The following is a 23671-nucleotide window of genomic DNA, read 5'->3' on the forward strand; positions in this document are numbered from 1 at the left end:
AAATGTTCATAATTTGGCTGTCAAGAATGTCGCATCTTCATTGTAAGAGAATCTGTGTGGGTTTCAGGAGAGGTGCAAATGTGTTTCTATGTGTGAAAGAGGAAAAGACAGAGATTTTCTTCATTCTCCAGCTTTAAGTTACTCCCATCCCGACAGATTTTAATCACAGCGACGCAATGGTATTGTTTAATTAACACTGATGTGGATATGCACAGTCCTCTGTGAGTGTGTATGTGAACGTCTTTCCCTAGGCTGGTCCATAATTAGCTCCTGTAAATCCCATGAAAATTCGAGCCAAAAGAATTAACCTACAAAAAATGAATAGAGAAGGAGGCGCCCATGTTAGGAGTAATTCATTTGTTATTTACGCTAGCATTCAAATGTTTGGGGTCAGTAAGATTTTTTTAAAGGGGATATTTCATTCAAAAACGTTTTTTTTTCCATCATTCAAAAGTAATCAAAAAATTACAAAAATCCATCGTAATCAAAAGTGACAGTCGTGACATATAATGTTACAAACAAATCTATTTCAAATAAATGTTGTTCGAATCATTTTAAAAATGCATCATGATTTCCACATAAATATTAAAGGTCCAATATGTAAGAATTATGTAAGAATGTGATATATTTCCTGCAGTTGTGTACTTACAATATCCCAAAAGTCTCCAAAGTTCTATTATTTCAGAGAAATGTAAATTTTAAATAAGTGGCCGTCCCGGAAAAAAAAGTCGCCTGTCAATGACGCAATATCCGCGCTACCCTCGGTTTCCGCTCGTATTGCCATAGCCATGACGTAACCATGGTGACAGACGTAGACTACTGCGTAGTGAGTAACGCTTAGCAGCACCCAGTTCTTGTTTCGTTCAAACATAGACTTTGGGACAAACAAGGACAACTAAAATGAGGATCAATATCAGCGTGATGTTTTTGAGATGCCGAGAGCTAGCGGTCTGAGATTGACTTCCACTCGACAGAGAGCTAGCGTCCGTGAGTAATTTGGACTTGACAGAACTTCACGAGTCACGACTTTACAGCTTTATTAGACAGGTGAGCAAATGTACATGAAACAAATCAATGTTATAACGTTAGCTTGACATGATGAAATGTTAGAATATGTTCATGTTATTCTTATGTTGATCTAGCTGCTAGTTTCGTATAGCAAACGAACTACAGTAACACGTAGAATAACATTATAACTTTCAACACACATTTAAATGCCGTTTAGTGTGATAGTGTAACGTTAGACCAAGTGGAACAGTGCTGCGTTTCCCTCACAAGTTTAATTCATCTAATAAACTGACCTGTGTGAGTAATCCAGCACTTGCGTGTACTTCAATAGGATGAAATTTCCTTATTCTTTTATATCCGCGGGACTCGCGTGTGATATCCGTCTCTTTAGCAATCGCGAACTGCTTCATACCACTGTAACAGCAAGTTCCATCATTCAGCTCGTCACTGCGTCACATACATGCATACGCCTTTGAAACTGCGCCCTCTTGTGGCCAAAAAGCTACATATTGTAGCTTTCAACCAATTAACATTAAAGCTACACCGTGTGATTTTTACCCCCATCTAGCGGTGAAAAGGTATATAACCATCTAGTGAATATTAGTTTCTGTTCCTCTCAATTCCGATTTCGTTTTAACTCGTACGGTGGCCAATGTAGTCCAAGATTAACATGGCTTCCAGTTCGACCTCGTCCATGATTGTTAACTCAAACGTAAACGCGAAAGGCGAAGCTTGAATTAACGGGTATGTCCCTCTTTGGCTAATGTACTTTCAAGATGGACGGGTAACATGGCGACCGACATTAGAACCCCTTACCCGTATGTGTATTTTCAATGGCATATTATACACTCACAATAATACTTTATTACTTGAACGAAGTAAATATACATTAATGAGCACATATATTTTTGAAAGAACTAAGTGTTTTTAGCTACGAATAAACTAAAATAGTTACACAGTGTAGCTTTAACAGTTTTTAACATTGATACAAATAAAGACATTTCTTGAGAAATATATTCTAAAATATATTATAATAGAATGAATGGAAAGGTAATTACGACGTTTTATTTTCACAATTCATAAACTAAAAATTCTGAGGGGTTTTTTTTTCCCGAGATATAAACAAATCTTCCACTGCGGAATCAAGCGTCAACAGTAATTTATTGTAATACTTCGCAATATTAATGTTTTTGCTCTATTTTTGATCAAATAAATGCTGACTTCTTTTAAAAACATAATTTATTATTACGTATTATTCAATAAGTATTCAATACATTTTTCAATTAATTATTTATTTTCAGTCATTCATTTTTAAATAATAAAAGGCACCGTAACCATAGTACAAATGACTTAGGCATTCAAGTTTTTCTTTTTCTTTTTGAGTGTGTTTAAATGGTAATTGTCAGTGTCTCACGCCGTTGGATTGTTTTTGTAATCTCGTGTAGGCAGCCTTTTTCGCTGTAGTAGTGGAACAAAACAAACAAAAAGAACATTAGCCTGTAACCATTTTACTTTCATCCTTGTGTCTTTTTCTTTTCTGTTTCTCTTGCACTTTTTTCTGTACTCGGAGCTGTCCGTCACATACTTCTTTCAAATTCCCTGCTTTTCTTTCCCTCAGTGTGAATTTCTCCCCAGTGATATGAAGTAGGCAATCTATTTTCATGTTCAAAACACATTCATCATATGCTGCAGTGGCTACACACAACCACGCACTGACACCAACACACACACACACACACACACACACACTGCTCACTCTTTACAATCATAAAACACAACAACTTTGTTGTATCTGTCATCTACAGTGCATCCTTGAACACTCTCCGGATTTTATGTTTCTGCTCGTCTGTGGACAGTTATTTATATTATAACAGTCAAAGTCCATGACAGTAAATTATGAGTGTGTGTGCTTGTGTTTATGTGTGTGTGTGTAGTATAGGTGTCCTTGAATGCGTGTGTGCTCTATAGGTGGGCAAAAACATACCTTACACAATGTTATAATCAAGGACTTACATTTTAAATATACTGAAGCTGAATTTTCAGCAGTCTTCAGTGTCACATGATCCTTCAGAGATCATTCTACTGTGCTGATTTACTGCTCAAGAAACATTTCTTATTAATATGAATGTTAAAGGAGCTGTATGCAAAATTGTGGCCTGCAATCACTTTCAAATTAGGATGTATCCCCGCCTTCCCCCATGACTCGAGGTTGCCAGATATGCTACAGGATCCAGTAGGAATGTAGGCTGCTAGAAACTTCCAATGGCAAGTGACGAGTCCTACACAGTGAGATTTTTCTGTTAATTATTTATTTCAGACTTTGTAACAAAGTTTTTTGGGGTTTCGCAAAGTTAGAATTTTTTTTATCCGATTCCGACACGTTTGTATCTGCAGCTGTGGTAACTAGAGAAGAGCTGGCAACCCGAATGCTGCAACACTACTGAGTCCGTAATTGGTGGATCGGTGGAGGGTGACGCATCAGAACAAAACACAACATGACAACATCAACATCAGTTGAGGGCTTCGTCTTCACTTTTTAAATAACAAAACTGGTACTCGAGTCGTGAAGAAAGAGGAAGAAAGGCTAATCTAGACTTTTGACAAGAAGTGTATTAGAAAGTTGTTACAAATTCTAATGGACAAAAATGAGTGGGAATGCAAATGGCTGGAACAAAGAGCGATTACTGAATCACATCACTATTTTGGTCATGTAATGGAGGCATGAAGGAATGAAGGCAGCGTGACAGGGGTAGCGGAAGGTTTCAGAAGTCGTGGAAGACTGTGAATATGCTGGCTGGATAATAGTACCACATTGACTGGTCTGTCTGGAGCTGGCTTGTTTTCATGCCATATGAGACAGAAGACTCTGGTCATTAGTTTCTCATCCATGCAGCCAACCACCGCCAAATGACAATGGCAAAATGACATGTCAAGCTAGATGAGTACGTCTCTCAGTCTCAGATACACGGGCTGAATCACTCGGAGACCAGAAGTTAGTAAATCTCAATGAATGTCTGATGTTTAAGAGAGTGTGCATCTTCTCAGTGATCAGTCTCTGTACAGTATGTGTTTGACTTTGGTTTGAACTGTAAGTCACACATATTAAATGTGTGTGTTTGGCAGTAGATATATTTGGCCACACAAGTGTATGAATCTTTCTGTACAGTATTTTCTAGCATTCTACATTCAGTTGATACTATGCTGATCTTTGCGATTCTGTGATTTATCTGAGATTGAGATTCATGGAACTCATCACTAACTTCACATCAAATGGTGGGATGGTTTGATTACTGTATGTAAAGGGTTCTAGTGGTCTGGTTTGACAAATGTATAAACATTTGACTATTGGACTTAGCCCTGATTGGATCGCAGTATAGTCAAATATAAGTGAAATATCTCGAAAGTTGAGTCACTAGTTTTAAAACCATTTACAGAGCTTAAAGTCGGATTCTAACTGCACCATATGTCAAAATGTTATAGTTGGCACAATATATATGTATATGTATATGTTCTTGGCTCAAGTTTGTTGTGATTTCTAGAAACTTGACTCCGGACCCTTGCCTATGCCTTTTGAATGATGACTCTTCTTTGAATCTTGGAGCAGTGAACAAAATAATTAATTTTTTCAGGCTTTACTGTAGCAGCATAACAATACTCAAACTTCAATTTGAGATATATCAATATATATCATGGCTATTGAATATGCACCATGGAATGCTCTTAAGCTAGGTTTAGTAAAGCTAGACCCCAAACAATACAGGCTTGGTTGTCATAAAGAAAATCATAAAAATATTGTGACATTTATAATGTTACAAAATATGTATTTCTATTTTAAATAAACACTGTTCCGATGAGCTAACGCACTATATTCTGAAACCATTAGCTTCGAATGACGAAAAAACTGAAATCTATCTCAATATTCACTTATTTTATAGCAACTGAAAAAGAGGGTCAATACATTTTAATTTCTGGAAGAACTATTCCTATAAACGACCAAATGTCTGAACTCTGAATCAAGCTAGCTTTTTAATTCATCTCGCTTGAAGCAGATGGTCATTTTGTAACATTACCTAGCCTTTCATTTAAGGAGAAATCTGGAGTCATGGAGTTCATTGAATGGATGTGGAATAATGGATTGGTTTAATGTGGTCTGTCGCGAGGACAGTTGAAGTGAAGGTGAAATTTGAGACGCGTTTGTGCCGTGTAAGTGTGCTGCTAGTGTTTCTGTTTTTAGATGGATATGAATTATTAATGCACTGAAGATTTCCACCGGGAAATAAATTCCCCTGAGGAAAACACACTGACACGTGTGAGCACTCTTGATCTTGAGAGCCACTTTCAGAAAATACTGATCTATGATCAAATTTCCCACCTGAAGTTATATACACACCATGGCGTCAATTCACTAAAAGTCAAGATATGGCAGGTTCAGATGATGTCATCCAATTTAACAATATCACATGATGATATCAATTCAATTAAATCTAGAACAACACAAAACTGCAGTTAAGCCTTAACCAACAGCATCAGCCATTTTTTTAAAAAAGGCAGCGGCTATTTACACTATGAATGAATTCAAAAAATAACAACAATAATCAGTTTTTTATCTTATGATTACACAAAAAAGTAAGGAGGTAAAATGAAGATCCATGTTACACAATATAATTATTTAAAGATCTGTAAAATCCACAGTGGCAACCTCTAAGCAGATGGTTCAAAAACCCTATAAACACTGCCATACATCACAGTCATTAGCAAAGATGGCTTTCATCTGGTTAGTTAATTTACCTCTTCTGTCTCAGAATTATTTACTCACCCAGATGTTGATTTAAGGCCATTACCTTCTTGTGCATTTACAGGTGCAGAGTGCGATTTCTGAGAAACAGTTGATATTCAAAATCAACCCAAACAAACACACCCCTCCCTTCGTCGCTCCACCCTCAAAGTGCACAAACACGAAATGCAGGTGTGGATGTCTCTTCATCATAGGCTAGCTGAAGCAAATCAAAAAAATGCTTCATTAAAAATAAAATGAAGATGACGAGTGAACGAAACAAAAACTGAACATACAGTACATAAGAATACAAGAAAGAGTTGGTTGTTAGCAGAGGAGCAGATTCGTTAAGTTGCGAATTTAACTTGTGCGCAAAATTGGAATATCGCATAACAAATGTGCGAATAAAGCACTGTTTCCATCCACTGAGCCAAAGAGAACAAAATCGCCGAGCAACGAGATCAGTCGCTGGTTAGTCCAAGCTGCGTTCACACTACACGCGACCAAGCGACACTATACCATTCATTTTCAATGGTGAGCGGGCGACTTCTGGTGACACGTGCGGTCGCGACCGTTGCCGACTGTCAACTGACGACGCGACAAATACATTTTTAAGAAATTTTCTGGTTATTTTTTCGGTTATGGTTAAGTTTAGGTATGGGGTAGGGTTAGGGTTACACCACTAGGAGGCGCCTTCTGCCCAAATATATATGCGTCTCATTTGACGTTAAAGGGTGCCAAAAGCGTCGTATATGACGTATACAACGCTTTTGGCATACAATCTGCGTACAACCTTCACTGCCAAGCAGACCTTTGCGTTTTTACCGTTTACACGGGAACGTGGCGGTGGAGCGTTTTAAAGATTTCCACTCTGGAGGGTGGTTTCACTTTTTTGCGGTTTTAAGCCCCCAAAACGCCGTCGCCATGTAAACGAAAGGCACATCCGATAAAATATTTTTACGTTTTCACCCGCAAGCGTTCTCGTGTAAACAGGGCCTAATATTATGCATTTTATGTACTGATTCCATTTATATTCAGACTTTTCCTTCCAAATATTTGTTTGTAGCGGCAATAAAACGTATTTGTTGTCTAACATAGAGTAACATCCGTGAATGTCACTCACAAACATTACTAGGCAACCAGTAGTGGGAACGCCCTCCAGCGCAGCCACGGGCGACCTGCAGCGACAAAGTCGCGTGTAGTGTGAACGCAGCTTTATGCCGTCCCAACGCAAAAATCTTCTTTTGATGCGCATTGAGGAATTTATTCGGTAAATGTGTTTCCATCGTAGCTTATGAATGTTTCCTTACCAAACAAAAAGCATTTCTGAATCAATTGAACGGTTTTTATTCAATTAAGGTTTTTATTGGATTCTTTTGAATTTTATGCGCATTTTGGCGTTTCCAGTTTTTTTTTATGCACACAAAATATGTGGATGGAAACAGCTAATGTTACTCACGTATGGAGTAGAGATAACGCAAACTCAGTGTCTGTTTTCAGGCCTTCTTAGGTCACAACACCAGCGTGTTCACAGCTTGCCATTTAGTGTTTGTTTTCTAACCACCACAGTTTGTGCCATGAAGACTTAGAGTGTTGTAGGGCACTGTTAAAAAAAGAAACCCCTCCGTTAACACAGCTGGAGTGAAAGAACTCTACCATCTGACGATGATAGACAAAGAAAACTCAGAATAAGCCATGATGACTGATTCATAGTTTCCACTGCTCTACATTGGACTGTGAATTATGGGAGTGTGAGTCAGACATTTTGTGTTTCAGGTATAGCCTAAATTTGAGGGAAAATGTTATACTTGTGCCATTTGTGTATCAGGAGTGTTGGAAATGCAGTAACTACTTTTGTGTAAGATAATAGTTCTCACAAAAAAAGAAAAAAAAAAAGGAAATAATCATATCTTCATATGTGTTAAAGTACCACAGAATAAGATATTGACTTCAGTCATTCAATTTAAGATTGATGCACTGTAGATATCTTGTGGAGGTACGCTGTTAGAGCCATCTGCTGGAAGACATGAGAATTACAGCCTAAATCCAAACGCCATTATTTGTTCATTTAGTTTAATGATGGATTTCATTAAACATTTCATGTTAATCATTGATCACTTTTATCACTTTATTGTTATTTTTTTTTTGTAAAAGATTAACTATTCTGCTTTTATTCTGATTCAGTTCTTTAAATCAGAGTATTTCTGTATACGCAAATGTCATGCATTTATTTCCTGGATGTTTCATTTTTTTACTGAAATTCGGACTGGATCTGACCCAGAGAAACAGTTTTGTATGTTACACTAACATTTAATAACCACAAATTGTCCAATTTCGTTGAATTTTGAACAGTAACATTTAAATTACTTATATGTATGTAAATTTTGTATATCTTATTTTTATCTTACATATATCTTACTTTATATATATATATACACACTCTAAAAAAATTCTGGGTTATTTTAACCCAATTTTGGGTCAAAAATGGACAAACCCAGCCATTGGGTTACATTTTTGAATTACATTTTTAACCCAATGTTTGGATTTGTCCGTATTTGACCCAAAATTGGGTTAAAACAACCCAGCATTTTTTTTATAGTGTATAACAAATTTAATTCTTTAAATCATCTTTTTTTATGTACATTATAATATGATGTAATTATTTTCAAGACATTTTTAGTTTACCAGAAATGCAGTGTAAATTAAAGTATTAGCGTAGACAAATACTGCATTATATAGAAAGTATACTTAGTTTATATGTTAAATGCGAGCATATAAAAACCTGACATAATGAAATTAGCTGTGGCGTGTAACTGTTATGAACACTAGGGGTCACTGTCACTCTGAAAACATCTGCTGGATTCAGTCTATTATTCTTATAAATATTGTAAAATCGTTTTTTACTTTTTTTTTTATAGGTATTTTTAGGAACCAGTAATTATGTCTTATTTACTTAACAATACCAGTGTTCATTTGCATTTTGGGACTTCTTGAATGAGAGTTTTGGACACTGCTTGCTGAAAATAGAAATGAGAAATGTGTTGTTGTACAGCATTAAATTCTAATCGCAATGTAAGAATTAATATTTGTTATATATGCATCAGTAGCTTGGTTTATAAACCAAACTGTATTCTGCTGTGTGTTAGTTTCTGTCAGACACATTTTTTTCCCCAATTCTTATCATATCCAGAGCTCACAGACAATCTTCGAGCACTGCAGTATGCGTTCACTGCACACTGGAATGCGTTTTACCATTAAGTTTAAAACAGGGTATCACACAAAAGCTGCTATCCGGTGCAATCACAATTGAGATGTCATGAAACCTACTGTATTAAATAAAAGACAAAAAAAAAAATAGCTTTCAAATTGCCATTCAAAATCCCTGCAGTATCTCTCTGTCTGTCCATTAGTCCAAGCCTTACACTTACATCAGATCTGAGACAGATGGCAATGATCAGAGCAGCGTTTCCACCACAACACACACATTTGCTATTTTAGACCATCTGATGTTGAGCAGTCATGTCTCTCTCTGTTTGCCGGCTGTGTACAGGGGAACGTTTTTTATTAGCTTGTATGATGGATGGCTGCTGGTAGACTGTGTATTCCCACATGGAGTGCTGTAAATCCTGACCTGGTTATCCTATAGACTTTCTGCGTAATTAAATGGGGTGGGGGATCTGACTTAAACCCCTTAGAGAAACAAGTGACATCTGATCGCAGTTCTGGAAATAAATACACTCATACACAGGTAAAAAATCCTTCAGAACCTTTAGTTTTTGAAAGATTTCTGAAGGAACCTTGAGCCCATCCGCCTCAAGGTTGTGCGTGTTGTGGCTTCACAAATGCTTTGCTGGATACCTCGGTTGTAACGAGTGGTTATTTCAGTCAAAGTTGCTCTTCTATCAGCTTGAATCAGTCGGCCTATTCTCCTCTGACCTCTAGGCATTTTCTAACCAAACCTACCCATGCGTATCATATGCACATAAAAACTCATTTTCGCATATTAATTGCACGATAAACAAAATGTGAACTACCCCTTTAAGGGATTTAGTATGAATTGAAAGACTCATTCACTGGCGAGCCTGTCATGATTGGTGGGTTTAGACGCAGACCCAGGTGGTTACTGGTCACAGTGACTGATTATTGTGTGGCTCCTCAGGGGGTTAATGCAGGATAAAACTAGTTCATTATCTAAAGTGGTGTTGGAGAAGGATCTGATAAGATGATCAGTCAAGGAAAGAGACAGACAATGAGACACACCGAGAGTAAGTACAGAGGATAGGCAAAAATAATTGTGATTTAGTTCAAAGTTAAAGGCCTGTTTCACGAGGCACGTTCTTTTAGGCCAGGGAATGTTCATGAAGAAAATTGATGTTGAATGTGGAAGGAAAATGACTTCATGACAATGCTGATTGGCTGATAAGACCATAAGAACATGCGCTAGCTCTTAAAGGGATAGTCCACCCAAAATAAACGTAAAATTTCCCATAATGGAAACAATGGAAGTCAATGCTGGAAATGGTAGAACATCATCATAAAATTGGCAAAATGGTTCCAAAGCCGTTATAGCCCCCCTCGGGTTGGAAAAAATACTGCACTCTGTTGAGTCATCTTTCAGTCTAATTCCTAAAACCTGATGGGTTTACTGTTAGGAACCGTTCTATTGCTCGGCATGTGTAACTGTCAACAAACATGAGTCAGTTTGGACCAGCTGGACTGTGTGGAGCAAACACTGTTGCCTCAATGTTTTTCCATCTCCCAATTTCCCAAACAAATGCAGAATGGTTTCATGAACAGCAGATTTCTGACACCTTTCAAGGCCTTTCCAATCATCAGATCTAAACATCATTAAACCTTTGAGGAAGTTCAGAAGCAAAAACAGTGTGAAGTTCCATTTCTGCAGATCTGGAGTGTGAGGGAGGACCTCTGTTTTGTGCTCTGTGTAAACATTCATCATGAAGGATTTGTTTTTTATTAAATGTTGGATCTGTTTGTTGCTCAAAAGTCTTGTGTTGTAACTCATGGTCCAGTTTCCCCTCCACACTGATGTAGAAACAGAATAATAACAGAAACCAGGAGGAGCAGCCGGAGGCTCTAGTTATGAAACACTGCTTGTCATTTATTGGTATTTTTTGCTCTTGTGTGTGTGTGTTGTTGTGTTCTTTGACACTTGCATTAAAGGAGGGACCCAAGTTGTAATAAAGAACTAGAATATCATAGTAACTCGGGATTGGTTTCTTTTGTGCCATCTGTCAACCACCTATCAATGGCAGAACAATGACCCAAAACACTCTAGCTTCAATACACTCGAAAACCTTACCAGTCGCATAGCAACACCCTGGCAACATGCACTACTGGTCAAAAGATTGGGGTCAATACATTTTTTTAAGTGATGAAAACTTATCTGATGTATATGGTTAGACAGGAATATTAAGCAGCATAACTTCCTTCCTTTCTTCCTCTCTCTCTCTCTCCCTCTCTTCCTTCCTCCCTCCCTCCCTTCATCCCTCCCTCTCTTCCTTCCGTCCTTCCTTGCTTCTTCCCTCCCTTTATCTCTCCCTTCCTTCCTTCCTTCCTCTCTTTCACCCTCCCTTCTTCCCTCCCTCTCTCTCTTCCATCCTTCCTCCCTCCCTCCCTCTCTCTCTTTCCCTTCCTCCCTTCTCTCCCTTCCTTTCTCCCTCCCTCCCTCTCTTCCTCCCTTCCACTTTCTCCCTTCCTTCCTTCCTTCCTTCCTTCCTCCCTTCCCTCCCCCTCCCTCCTTCCCTCCCTTCCCCCCTCTCTTCCTCCCTCCCTTCCTTCCTTCCTTCCTTCCTTCCTTCCTCCCTTCCTCCCTCTCATCCTTCCTCCCTTCCCCTTTCTCCCTTCCTTCCTTCCTTCCTCCCTTCCCTTCCCTCCCCCCTCCCTCCTTCCATTCCTTCCTCCCTCTCATCCTTCCTCCCTTCCCCTTTCTCCCTTCCTTCCTTCCTTCCTTCCTCCCTTCCCTTCCCTCCCCTCCCCTCCCCTCCCCCTCCCTCCTTCCCTCCCTTCCTCCCTCTCTTCCTCCCTACCTTCCTTCCTCTCTTCCTCCCTTCCTTCCTTCCTTCCTTCCTCCCTTCCTCCCTCTCATCCTTCCTCCCTTCCTCCCTCCCTTCCTCCCTCTCTTCCTTCCTCCCTTCCTTCCTCTCTTCCTCCCTTCCTTCCTTCCTTCCTTCCCCCCTTCCTCCCTCTCATCCTTCCTCACTTCCTTCCTCCCTTCCTCCCTCTCATCCTTCCTCCCTCCAATAAGCACAATCTACCATGTTATGCCTTTCCTCTCCCGCCTTTTATTTAATAGTGACTCTGGGAGTTATAAAGCTGAGAACTGTAGATTTTTTGTCTTAAACTTTTGGGGCAACCCAAGTGATGTCGTATATTACATGCAGACACTGCAGGGAACTGTGAACAGTCACTTCCAATAACACTTTCTCTGCTAAACGGTCTCAAGCGAAGTATTTACTATGAGATTCGCCTCAAGAGGTTAACAGCCGGAACTGGTCTGAGGAAGTTTTGCAGAAACTATTTACTGAATTTTTGCCTTGGAAAACATGGCAACTACAATATTTAAAAAATAAGCTATATATATATAATATTTACAATTCACTTTATATTATGTATTAATATAAATTAATTATATCTATTCTTTTTTTAACCTTTTATTAATTATTATTTTTTTGGAGGGTAGTCCTGTTGGACTGAGAATGATGCTTGATACAGATATTGGCATGCTTTAGTCTCCTAAAACTGGGAATTTTTCTACTGCATATTATACATAAATGTCATGTCCTATATGCGTCTTAATTGTAGCAGTTTCCTTTTATGCGAGACAGATAGCAGATCTCTCTGATTTAGGGCTTTTTGGACAGTGTCCTGCCTCTATTCGGCTACAAAGGAGTTCATTCTAGAAGGTTTGCAGTGACCTCATACCGCTGATCTGAAAAAGAGAGTATTCATTCTCCGACGGGAGTCACAAAAGAGGAGATTGAGCGAGAGAAGGACAAAAAGAAAGAGATGCAGAAACAGATGAGAGGATAAAAAGCTTGTCATAAGGGAATGTAGATATTAGAGCAAATGTCCTTAAGGGTTTTTTTGGGGAATACCAGCCATGAATGTGTGCATGTGCGTGAATGTGATCAGAGAGACAGTTAGGCGTATTTTCATAATATGTATGTCAAACGCGTTCTCATCCTAGGGGGTAATATAGTGACGCTTTTGAAATTTCATCTAAATCCAACGCACATGGCACCCTTTAGCGTCAATATAACACGCACAGAGCTTTGTTCGGTTATGGGTAGGTTTAGTTCTGGGGTAGGGTTAGGGTTAGACCACTAGGAGGCGCCTTCTGGCCCATATCTATCTGCACATGACAAAATGTCAAAAGCGTCAGTATTTGACGCCTTGGGATGAGAACGGGCTGGTATGTCGTAAAAAACTCAATCTAAATCTCGTCGTGAGTCTCTCTCCCTGCCATCAACCTGGTTTTCTTTACATTAGCGCTGTTTTGGGCTGATTGTTTGAATGAATTCGCATATTGGATCATTCATGGACTGAAAACTTTCCCCAAGTTTAGCAGCTTAAAATGATCTGATCGCAAACAAACAAGTGAAGTGTAAAGGGTTAGAATTGAAATTTCTGCCTTTCTCGTGGATCATCTAACTATGTGACGCAAATTATGTATGCCGTTAAATTGCGTTAAAATTATTTTGAATGTCGAGGGACAAATAGTAGGGCTACTAAAATACAGTAACGTGAATATGGAACGGAAATATATTTTAAATCAAGTTTAAAGTTATTTTACCGTACTTTGCAGTTGCAGATGCATTTAAGATGCTCTTTAGTGATTTTAAATGTTATTAGTGATTCTATTAACCATTGGCACATAACCACAATATCATAGAGAGAGCAACCACTTAGAAAAGGCCAACTCCAACATTATGGCGCAGGGTTTTGGATACATCACTAAATTTCTTAGTAAATAATATAGGAAATAATTAGGGCTGTGCAAAAGTTAATTGCGATTAATCGCATCCAAAATAAAAGTCTGTGTTGACATAATATATTTGTGTGTGCTGTATATAATTATTTTGTATATATAAATACCTATGCATGCATGTATATATTTAAGAATTATTTGCGCTTAAATTCTGTATATATTTATAAATACATAATCTATATTATATAAATATAAATATTTTATATATTAATAACATATTTTCTTAAATATATACATGCATGTGTGTGTATTTATATATACAAAATAATTATATACAGCACACACAAATATATTATGCAAACACAGACTTTTATATTGGATGCGATTAATCGCAATTAACTTTTGCACAGCCCTAGAAATAATAAATAATTTCTTAGGAAATATAGTTATTATATTTGTGCTTCTGTCACAAAATAATTCATCTTTCCATTTTGCGTCTGTCAGGATGATGCTCGATTTTATTGTTTGCCACATTGCCTTCATTTTCCATAAATAGATCTCATCCCTCGTCACAGTTTAACTCGATTTTACGCTGATGGATAGCCGACACACACAGGCCGCGTGTCATTCTGATCTATTAATCAGGGTGTGTTAAGAGATCCGCCCTCTTTATCCCAGAGCTGGAGGATGAGAGGACGGACGGGGGGGATAAAAGGATAGAGAAAGAGCCGTGGTTCTGTTTGGGTCACATGATCAGATGTTGTGGCGATAGCAGCTGGCCCCTTCGATCTTAACACAGACTCGCTCCCTGCCCTGGCACGCGTCTTGCTCTCACTGGATCTCTAGCGTGTGTGTGTGTGTGTGTGTGTTTGTGTATGTTTGTGACAGCTGTCTGCTGCAGGACATTGTCTCACTGTGACTTACTATGTCACTCTGCTGTTGCTTGTTTTACAGGGATTATGGATCCAAACGCAAGTCAGGTAAGACAGTCTTTTATTTACCTCCCGTCTCAGCGTTAAACCTGTTGCCGGGTTTAAGTACTGCTCACTAACTCAGCATGCTATTGCGGCATTGAATGACTTGCTGTTTTGCATTCAACTCAGGGGAGGGAAAGAGTGTCTTTTAAGAATTGGACATGACTCAGAGGTTTTTAGAGCTCTGGGAGTGTCATCTGTAAAAGGTTTGGGAATAACTGGCAGGATTTTGAAAGAAAGCCACATGAAAGTATGTGCATTTGTACTTTCACACTGTTGCCAAAGTGGTCTCTGCCAAGTCGTCTAGCTGAAGGCACAGAAAAGCATGTAACCAACCTGTGTGCTAGCTGTTTTTATTTGTATTTATTTATGCATGTATAAATACATATGTGCAATTATTTTTGTTATTATAATTTTAAGGCACAGTGATCTGATTTATGACGAGGATTAAAGCAAGTTTCCTTCGCATAGCATGCTAGGGTGTGTTTTGTGAGTGAACAGCCGTTCTGCAGTTGTGATGCATACACACACACACACACACACACACAGTCGAACACTAATGTAATTTGGATTGGAGTGAGCATTGGAGTTCCTGTCTTTTCTCCCACACACATCCCCTTTGAAACATTTTCCGTTTTTGATCTGTTTGCTTTCCGCTTGCACACACATTCATTTGTTATTACAAAATTTGAAATTATCCATTTGGATTTAGTTTTTTGTTTTGATGCATTAAAAAATAATTCCAGATATCATTTAATTCTCTGTCCTTTTAAGTTTGTTTCCGATATATATAAATTATTAAGTTAAATATTTTTAAGTTAATTGCAACTTTTTTATCTCACAATTCTGAAAAGCTTATATGCATCTATAATTTCAATTAGGAAAAAAGAAGAAGAAAAGAAAGTTTTATGGTGCAATCCTACAGAAGAAAGTTTTTAACATAAAAATGCCACAGGTTCTCTGTTGCAACACTTGAACCCATGTTTTGAGATAGAAACCAGGACTCATGTGATTCTGATGTTAAGAGATGAATGTGTTTGGAAGGTTAACTGCACATGTACGATCACATGCATGTACTTCAGCCTAGAGTCATTTAGTCATTTTTGAGAAGGAGTGCAGAGTTATGGCCTTATAATGTAGTCATTTCAGTAATAGTACACTTGTGATGAGGGAAAGTAGGCCTACTAGACCAGATTTTAAAGAGCTACAACATTAAGGTTTGCAAATTCGTGTTTATTATGTAGCCTCTAGCAGCAAAACTACATGCTGTGCATAATGTACATACTGTGCCTTTAAGACATTATTTTAAGACGTAAAGACATCCTTAAAGGAGTAGTTCACTTAAAACAAAAAAAGTTTTGCTGATAATTTACTCACCCCCATGCCATCTAAGATGTCCACGTCTTTCTTTCTTCAGTCGAAAAGAAATTAAGGTTTTTGATGAAAACATTCCAGGATTTTCTCCATATAATGGACTTCATTGGGAACCAAACGGTTCAAGGTCCAAATGAGAGTTTCAGTGCAGCTTCAAAGGGCTTTAAACGACACCAGACGATGAATAAGGATCTTATCTAGGACACTTTGAGTCATGACTTGAAAAAAGATTTGATGATCGAGTTTGAACAGAAGAGTCACGAACGCTCATCACAGAACAGAGCAAGGCGAGCATTTGTAAGTAAGTAAGTAAGTAAAATTTATTTGTATAGCACTTTTCTCAGATGAAGATCACAAAGTGCTTCACAACAAAAGAAAGCATTTACAACTCTCATAAATACATTGCATCACAAAACAAATTAAAATACATAAAATAAATAAAATAAACAATACGTACACATTAGACCAGCCTAACCACCCTACAATCTAGTTAAAAGCCTCTTTAAAAAGCAGAGTTTTCAGATGATTTTTAAATTTTTCCACACAATCCAAGCCGCGTATGGAAGGAGGCAAAGCGTTCCACAACCTGGGTGCAACAACTTGGAATGAACGGTCCCCCCTAGTTTTAAAATGTGAAAGGGGGACAACTAATAGTCTCTGGCCTGTTGATCTCAGATTACGTGCATTTGAGCTTATAAAACTTAAACTTTTTTATTTATTTTTTTAAATGGCCAATCGTTTCACTTGATAAGACACTTATTCATTGTCTGGTGTCGTTTAAAGCCCTTTGAAGCTGCACTGAAACTCTCATTTGGACCTTGAACCGTTTGGTTCCCATTGAAGTCCATTATATGGAGAAAATCCTGGAATGTTTTCATCAAAAACCTTAATTTCTTTTCGACTGAAGAAAGAAAGACATGGACATCTCGGATGACTCTTTTAAGTATGACGATTTCAGGTTTTCAGGGGATTTCATGGGGATTTCAGGTTGAATCATTTTAGTCTTGTCAACTTAATCCAGACTAACATCCACCCAAAGGTATTGTTTTTTTTAGATCAGTAAATAGTTATTCTTGAGAAACACACATAGCTTTGTATTTATATGGTCTGCAGTGTCTTTTCTAATATTTGTCCTTCCAATCATCATCTGTTTGTTAATTCACATTTATTTGCTCTCACAACATTTGAAAACATTTGGATTAAATTTGACCAGCAGCTGAAGTGATGTAATGAGCAATTCCAGCTGTTGTTTTATTTCCCCCTTCACTTCTCATTTGACAAAAAAAAAATCATATGTAACCACTTTTCATTAGTCTGTTGGATCACTGGAACTTCTATTATCAACATCATCCTCTTTTCCATTCTGTTTTTTAAGATGACCACTGGATGTTCATCAGTCAGACATCATTTGTGTTAGCTAAAAGTGCATCCAAGTAACATCCTGAAGATGTTATACTAATTATTCAAGTATGTCTTTTGTATGTTTGGAAATTTGTCATTTATTCTTATGTTTAAAGATCTGTGGTTTCAAATGGCCCCCATCTTTCTGTCAGTTTGAAACGTCTGGCTCTGGTTTCCAACCGAGTTTAGCAGGTACAGCAGAAGCTCAAGTGCCACAAGTGCCAGAAGATTCAAGACTCAAGCAGCTTTATGAGGCTATACTTGAGGCTTATGAGATGAGGCAGTGAAATACCTGTATAGTTAAGACACAAATACTTAATATACATACATTCACAGACTATAATTCAGCTCCTCATACAGTTGCATTATGAGTTCCTGGGTTTCCCCACAGCATGCAGGGCAGACCGTGAACAAGGACAGCAACTGCTTCTGGCAAACAATGAACTTGTTATTAGCACTGAAAACAAGAAAAGGAAAAAAAACACATTAATTCTGACTCTGACATTTTTTTTTTGATACACAATCAAAAAGTTCCCATATATATATATATATATATATATATATATTTTACTTTGGGTCACTGAGAGATTCCACACTGTAAAAAATATTTTCAAGATTTGTTATCACAACATATTTTCTTTTGTCAAATCAACTTTATAATAATTTTAGTTGAGATTTAGTTCAGATAACTTTATTATTTTGAGTTTCTGATGGTTAAATTAATCTCCTTCATTGTATTAACTCACTTTTTCCAGTTCAATCAACTTAAAATTTTAAGGCAACCCAGGTTACTTACTTTTTTAAGTTAAACCAACAATATTTTTTTACAGTGTAGTAATCACAACATTTTTTCTTTTGTCAAATCAACCTAATTTATTTAGTACAGATAACATACAATTTTGAGTTTCTGATGGTTAAATTGATCTCCTTCATTTTATTAACTCACTTTTTTCCAGTTCAATGAACTTAAAATTTTAAGGCAACCAGGTTACTTACTTTTTTAAGTTAAACCATCAATATTTTTTTTACAGTGCAGCTCTTCTGGGTCCTCCTCAGAGGACTCGATCAACATCTCCTCCCCTGGACTCCATGGACCATGCCATATCACCAGAATGTGCATACAACCGCCATCTTTGGCGTTACGGGTTTTCCATATATGGTTGTATTGAGGATTGAGGAAGTTGCATGTCTCTATATAAATTGCCTCTGTTACATCAAGTGACGCGTTCTCTGGAAAAGGGTGGTTTTTGGGAGCCTAGCTTAAACAAGTAATTTTTTTTCTTAATTTCTGCCCGTGGGTGTTGTAAAACATATGTATTCTTATGTACGTCTTTTTAAATTTTCATACAAGATTCTGTATAAATTAAGTTACACAATTAAAGTGAAAGATAGCCTTTAAGAGACTTAAGCCCCAAATAGGGATCAGTTTTGGCCTGATGACTGTCCTCTTAGAACGGCTCTTATGTCAACCTGAAGACATAAACCATCTGTTCAGAAGTTCAAAACCCTTAGGATTAGGTTAAGTGTGCCAAAACCAGGGCTGTCCTTCAAGGCTCACAATAGGGTTTTAACACTCTAAAAAACTGTTGGGTTGTTTTAACCCAACTTTGGGTCAAACATGGATTAACCCAGCCATTGGGTTAAATTTTTATTGTTACATTTTTAACCCAACGTTTGGGTTTGTCCTTATTTGACTGAATAAAATATTCAGATTTATAAAACCGTGTGTACGCCAGAACCTGCGCAGAATTCACTTTATACATCCCAGTCAGCCGAAGATTGTGCGCACATGCATCTCCTCCCTGAAATAGCCATATATGGAGATTACTAGTTTAAATATGCATATCCTCATCTGCATATAATTTGCATATGATTATTCTTTCACGTGAAACCATGTTAAGGTACAAGATGTTAGGAATTTTTTTTTTTTTTTTTTTTTTTTTTTTTTTTAGTAGCCTATATCCTTGCTTTGTTTTTGAATGAATAATTCAAATAGTGTAAAATACATTTCAGAGAAAGATTTTCTCAATATTTTCTACTGGCTAAATAGTATTTTTAATTAATTTATATTTTTAATGGAAACAGATAGACATGGTTGTGCATTATTTGCATGGAACTATTTTCTCAGACAATCTGCTATTATCATGATTAGCAATTATCTCTAGTTAAATCATTAAAACACAGCATGCAAGTGTTCAAAAGCATTGCTTCCTCAGCAAATATATATTTCTATTTATTGAATATTATTTTTTTGTAACTATAGTTTAAGTGTTTAACTCCATTAATGAGAATGGCATATTTAATCTAAATGTTTATATCAGAAGTAAAACATAGATTAAATCATTCTTTCATTTATTTGAACCGTTATTGAGAACATGCACTGTATTTATTAGGACTCGTGAAGATTTACGGGTTTACTTCATCTGTCTTTAGATTATAGGCTATATGTGCATCAGTTTCACTAAACGGCCCAACGCGCTCACTAGCGCGGACACTTAAGAAGGGATAGATATTGGCTTCCCGTGATAGGCTTGGTGAGTGAAATCATACTGTATGTAGGCTATTAACTTTCTGTAGCATACAGGCTATAATTTTCTTTAGATTTTGGGTCTAAAAGTGACCAAAAAGACATTTAACTCCAGCTCACCATCGGTGTCTCCAATTCCCTTTGTCTCCAGAATGTGCGTACGCATGGCTCAAAGTTTGCATAAACGTGCGCACATTCTCCCGTCAAGTTTGTTTTTTATAGATCACAACCTTTGCGTGGAAACTGGCGTATGTACGTTTGCAGCCCCCTACGCACGCTATATAAACGAGACCCCTGGCCCTCAGTGTTTTAAATGGGGACGGTCATAAAAAAAACTTGACAGAAATACATTTATTTAAACATACATTAAATAATTAATTAGTCTTTTGATATCTTATTTGACAAAAAAACCCCACTAAAAACACTGATTTTGTGAAATAATGTTATAGTTTATTAAAATAACTCTTGTCAGCATCAATACTCTAGTCTACAATGTCATGTGAAATCATGTAATATGCTGATTTGGTGCTCAAGTCATTTATTATTATATTAATATCAATGCTGAAAACAGTATTAATATTTCTGTGGAAACTACAGTATTACACTTTTTTCCGGGATTCTTTGGAAATATTTTGTAACATTGTAAATGTTTTTGATAAACTTAATGTATCCTTGCTAAATAGACAACGCATTCTCATCCCAAGGCATCATATTGTGACGCTTTTGCCAAAGCGTAGACATACAACACACATGGCACCCTTTAGCGTCAATATAACGCGCTTCGGTTATGGTATGTTTAGGTCTGGGGTAGGGTTAGACCACTAGGAGGCGCCTTCTGCCCCATATATATCTGCGTCTAATTTGATGCTAAAGGGTGCCATGTGTGTTGGATGTATACGCTTTGGAAAAAGCGTTGTATATGACGCCTTGGGATGAGAACTCAAATAGAAGTATCCATTTCTTTAAAAAAATCTTCCTGACCCCAAACCTTTTAACGTGTACTAGGAAAGTGTTTTTCTGCTAATTTGTCATTTAGCTTCATCTTTTGCCCAAAGCATCTTATAGTTTATCTATCCAATCTTCCTTGAGGTTCGCCTGAGGTTAAGTATCTTAAAGACCCAGTGGTGATAGTTCACAAATTATACCTCTGTGAATCTTTGGGTTGAGCTTTAACCACTAGGCTCCAGGTGCCTGGATGTTTCTCCTTAGATTGTTTAGATGTCTTCATCCACTGTGAGGAATAGACACGCATTGCAGTTCCCCACACTCTGCTCCACGTGTGAGTCAGATGTGAAGAGGGAAATACGGAGGGTGGATTGTGGGGTTCTGCTGGAATGGGGTCAGTCAGACAGGACCTGGTTTACGTGGCAGAGTGTGTTCAGAGTGACGTCGGACTAGCTAATCTTGTTTACACAAGATTCAGGGCTCTGTGGAGGAGTGGAGGGGCCATATGGAGAGAGAACGAGAGAGAGAGAGAGGCGTGCGGAACAGATGGGAGTTTTAGGGGAGGAGGGATAGTTTTAGTTTGAGAGGAATGGTCATGCTTGTGAATGTATGTGCGGTGTGTCTGTCTGCTCTATTAATAGGGAGTGGGCTTAAATAGGTCAGTGTGGTTTTATCGTTAAGAAAGTTCTTTAAGAAATGTAGTTTGACCGATTAGAGATGCTGGAAAATGTCAAGGTGTTTAATTCAAATTTGTTCCAGGCATTTGTTGTGATGAAATTGACTTATTTAAAAGGAATTAATGTAATTATTGTAAAAATTATGCTGTGTCCAGAATTATGTTTTACTGTGAAAACTATAAACGAAAGCTGAATTTTCAGTGGGCATGTTGGCATTTTATATATTTATTATAATTATATAAGCTATACATTATAATTGATCAAATTAAATACGTTTTTTTTTTTCAGTATTTGTGTAGATTATCATTATTTAAAAAATATAAACATTTATATAATGAATTTTGAGGGTTGTATTTTTGTTTGTTCTTAGTGTTTTTTTTTATAGTTAACTAAAATTATTTAAGAAAACATTTTAAATAAACAACTTAAAATAAAACAAAATATAGATATTAGATGAAACTCAAACTAAAAAAAATTAGGTAAGTGATTTAACTTGAAATAAAATATTTGAAAAATGACAAAATAGAATAAACAATAGAATAAAAAGACTTTTATTTATTTTTTATTACTTTTTACTTTTAAAAATGTTCCAAAGTTTTAATGTGAACTGCTTATAATAATAATAATAATAATAACTTTAATAATAACTTTTGGATAACTTTTATGCCCCAGTGGTTGATTTTTATATATATGATATATATATATATATATGATATATATGATATATATATATCATGTATAAAGTACCACATATGTTAAAAAAATAAAAATAAAAATTATAATAATTTTTTAAGAGATGTTGTTTTTTTTTCTCAAGTGTGCAGTCTGTTCTGTCTCATGACCTCTCTGCCAAAACACAATTGGTCAGCATATGGTTTGATTTTAGTTTGTTGATATTTTCTTGATTTTGCAGTCTACATGCTGAGCCTTCATAGCCAACAATTGAATCAGTTCAAAATATACAAATCAACATAACCGTCTTTTACATAGCGCCCAAAATATCTCCAGTATGCCAAGAGATGTCTAAACCCACACAGATCAAAGAGTCTCTCTCTTTCGACAAAGATGTCCAAGATCCACAAGTTTTGTATTTATCTTCAGATGTGTTTATGTTAATACAATAGCATGGGTGAAACACTATTCCTTCCACACAAAAGTAAGAAATCCATGTTTCCTGTAATGAAGGTAGGTTGACCGTTTGGGGTCAGGAAAGAGACGTAAATTACTGTGAGAGAAACCAAAACAGACGTTCACTCGGTTCTAACAGCAGTGACCTGAGCTTAATCGCCGATGTGTGTGTGTGTCGATTTGTCAGTGGTGGGAGTGGGAGAGATTGAGGATATATTCATAACAGTGAGTGTTTCAGCATTTCTGTGTGAGGGAAGGGTCAGAGAGGTGGAAAGTTAATATCTGTCAGATGTGAAGAGCTTCACTAAGGGAGGGATCTGGGGGTATGGAGCATTTGTTAATTATTCGACCTCCAAGGCACTTGAGTCAGTTTAATTCAAACTCCATGAGGGTTGAGTGCAGCATTGACCTCGAGATCAACCCAGAGCTGGAAACTAGGAAGGATTGTCATGACAGCGAAACAAAAATTCAATATTCAATGCCTATACTAAAGGAATAACAACTCATATATTTATTTTTTAAGCAGTCAGACATGAAGAGCGTAAATAAGTGAAGAACATTTAAAGATTTATTTTCTCCCTTTCTCGTTAGTTGTTTAGTGCAAGTGACCCTGTTATGCCTGCTATTATTCTGTCTCGAATGCCAGCCTATGGTCTTCACATGGCTGCCTGTGAACGACATCTACTTTGACCTCAAACACTGCAGTTGTAGCTGAGGCCTGGTAGAGTTTGGTTTGTGTTGTTGAGAAGACACTAGCTGCGTCCGAAATCGAATACTTCCCTACTATATAGTATGCGAAAAACAGTACGCAATCATAGAATTCAAAAAACAGTAGGGGTCGACCGATTATTACAGATCAAATAGGCCGATAACCGATATTTTGAACCGATATTTTGAACCGATATATATATATAT

At 37.1% G+C, this 23671-nt stretch overlaps 1 protein-coding gene across 7 annotated transcripts in view; it reads left to right on the forward strand.

Annotated features, from left to right (window-relative positions):
• The window catches only part of sh3pxd2aa (SH3 and PX domains 2Aa), a 115530-nt gene that overhangs the window by 46870 nt on the left and 44989 nt on the right, over positions 1-23671 (forward strand). For all 7 annotated transcript variants that reach the window (XM_039688375.2, XM_039688384.2, XM_039688410.2 and 4 more), the window contains exon 6: positions 14685-14710. In XM_039688375.2, the coding sequence (XP_039544309.2) occupies positions 14685-14710 (26 nt within the window). The remainder of the gene's footprint in view (positions 1-14684; positions 14711-23671) is intronic.

Source organism: Pimephales promelas, chromosome 6, assembly GCF_988280905.1.
Source record: "Pimephales promelas chromosome 6, fPimPro1.hap1.1, whole genome shotgun sequence".
Taxonomy (NCBI): Eukaryota; Metazoa; Chordata; class Actinopteri; order Cypriniformes; family Leuciscidae; genus Pimephales; species Pimephales promelas.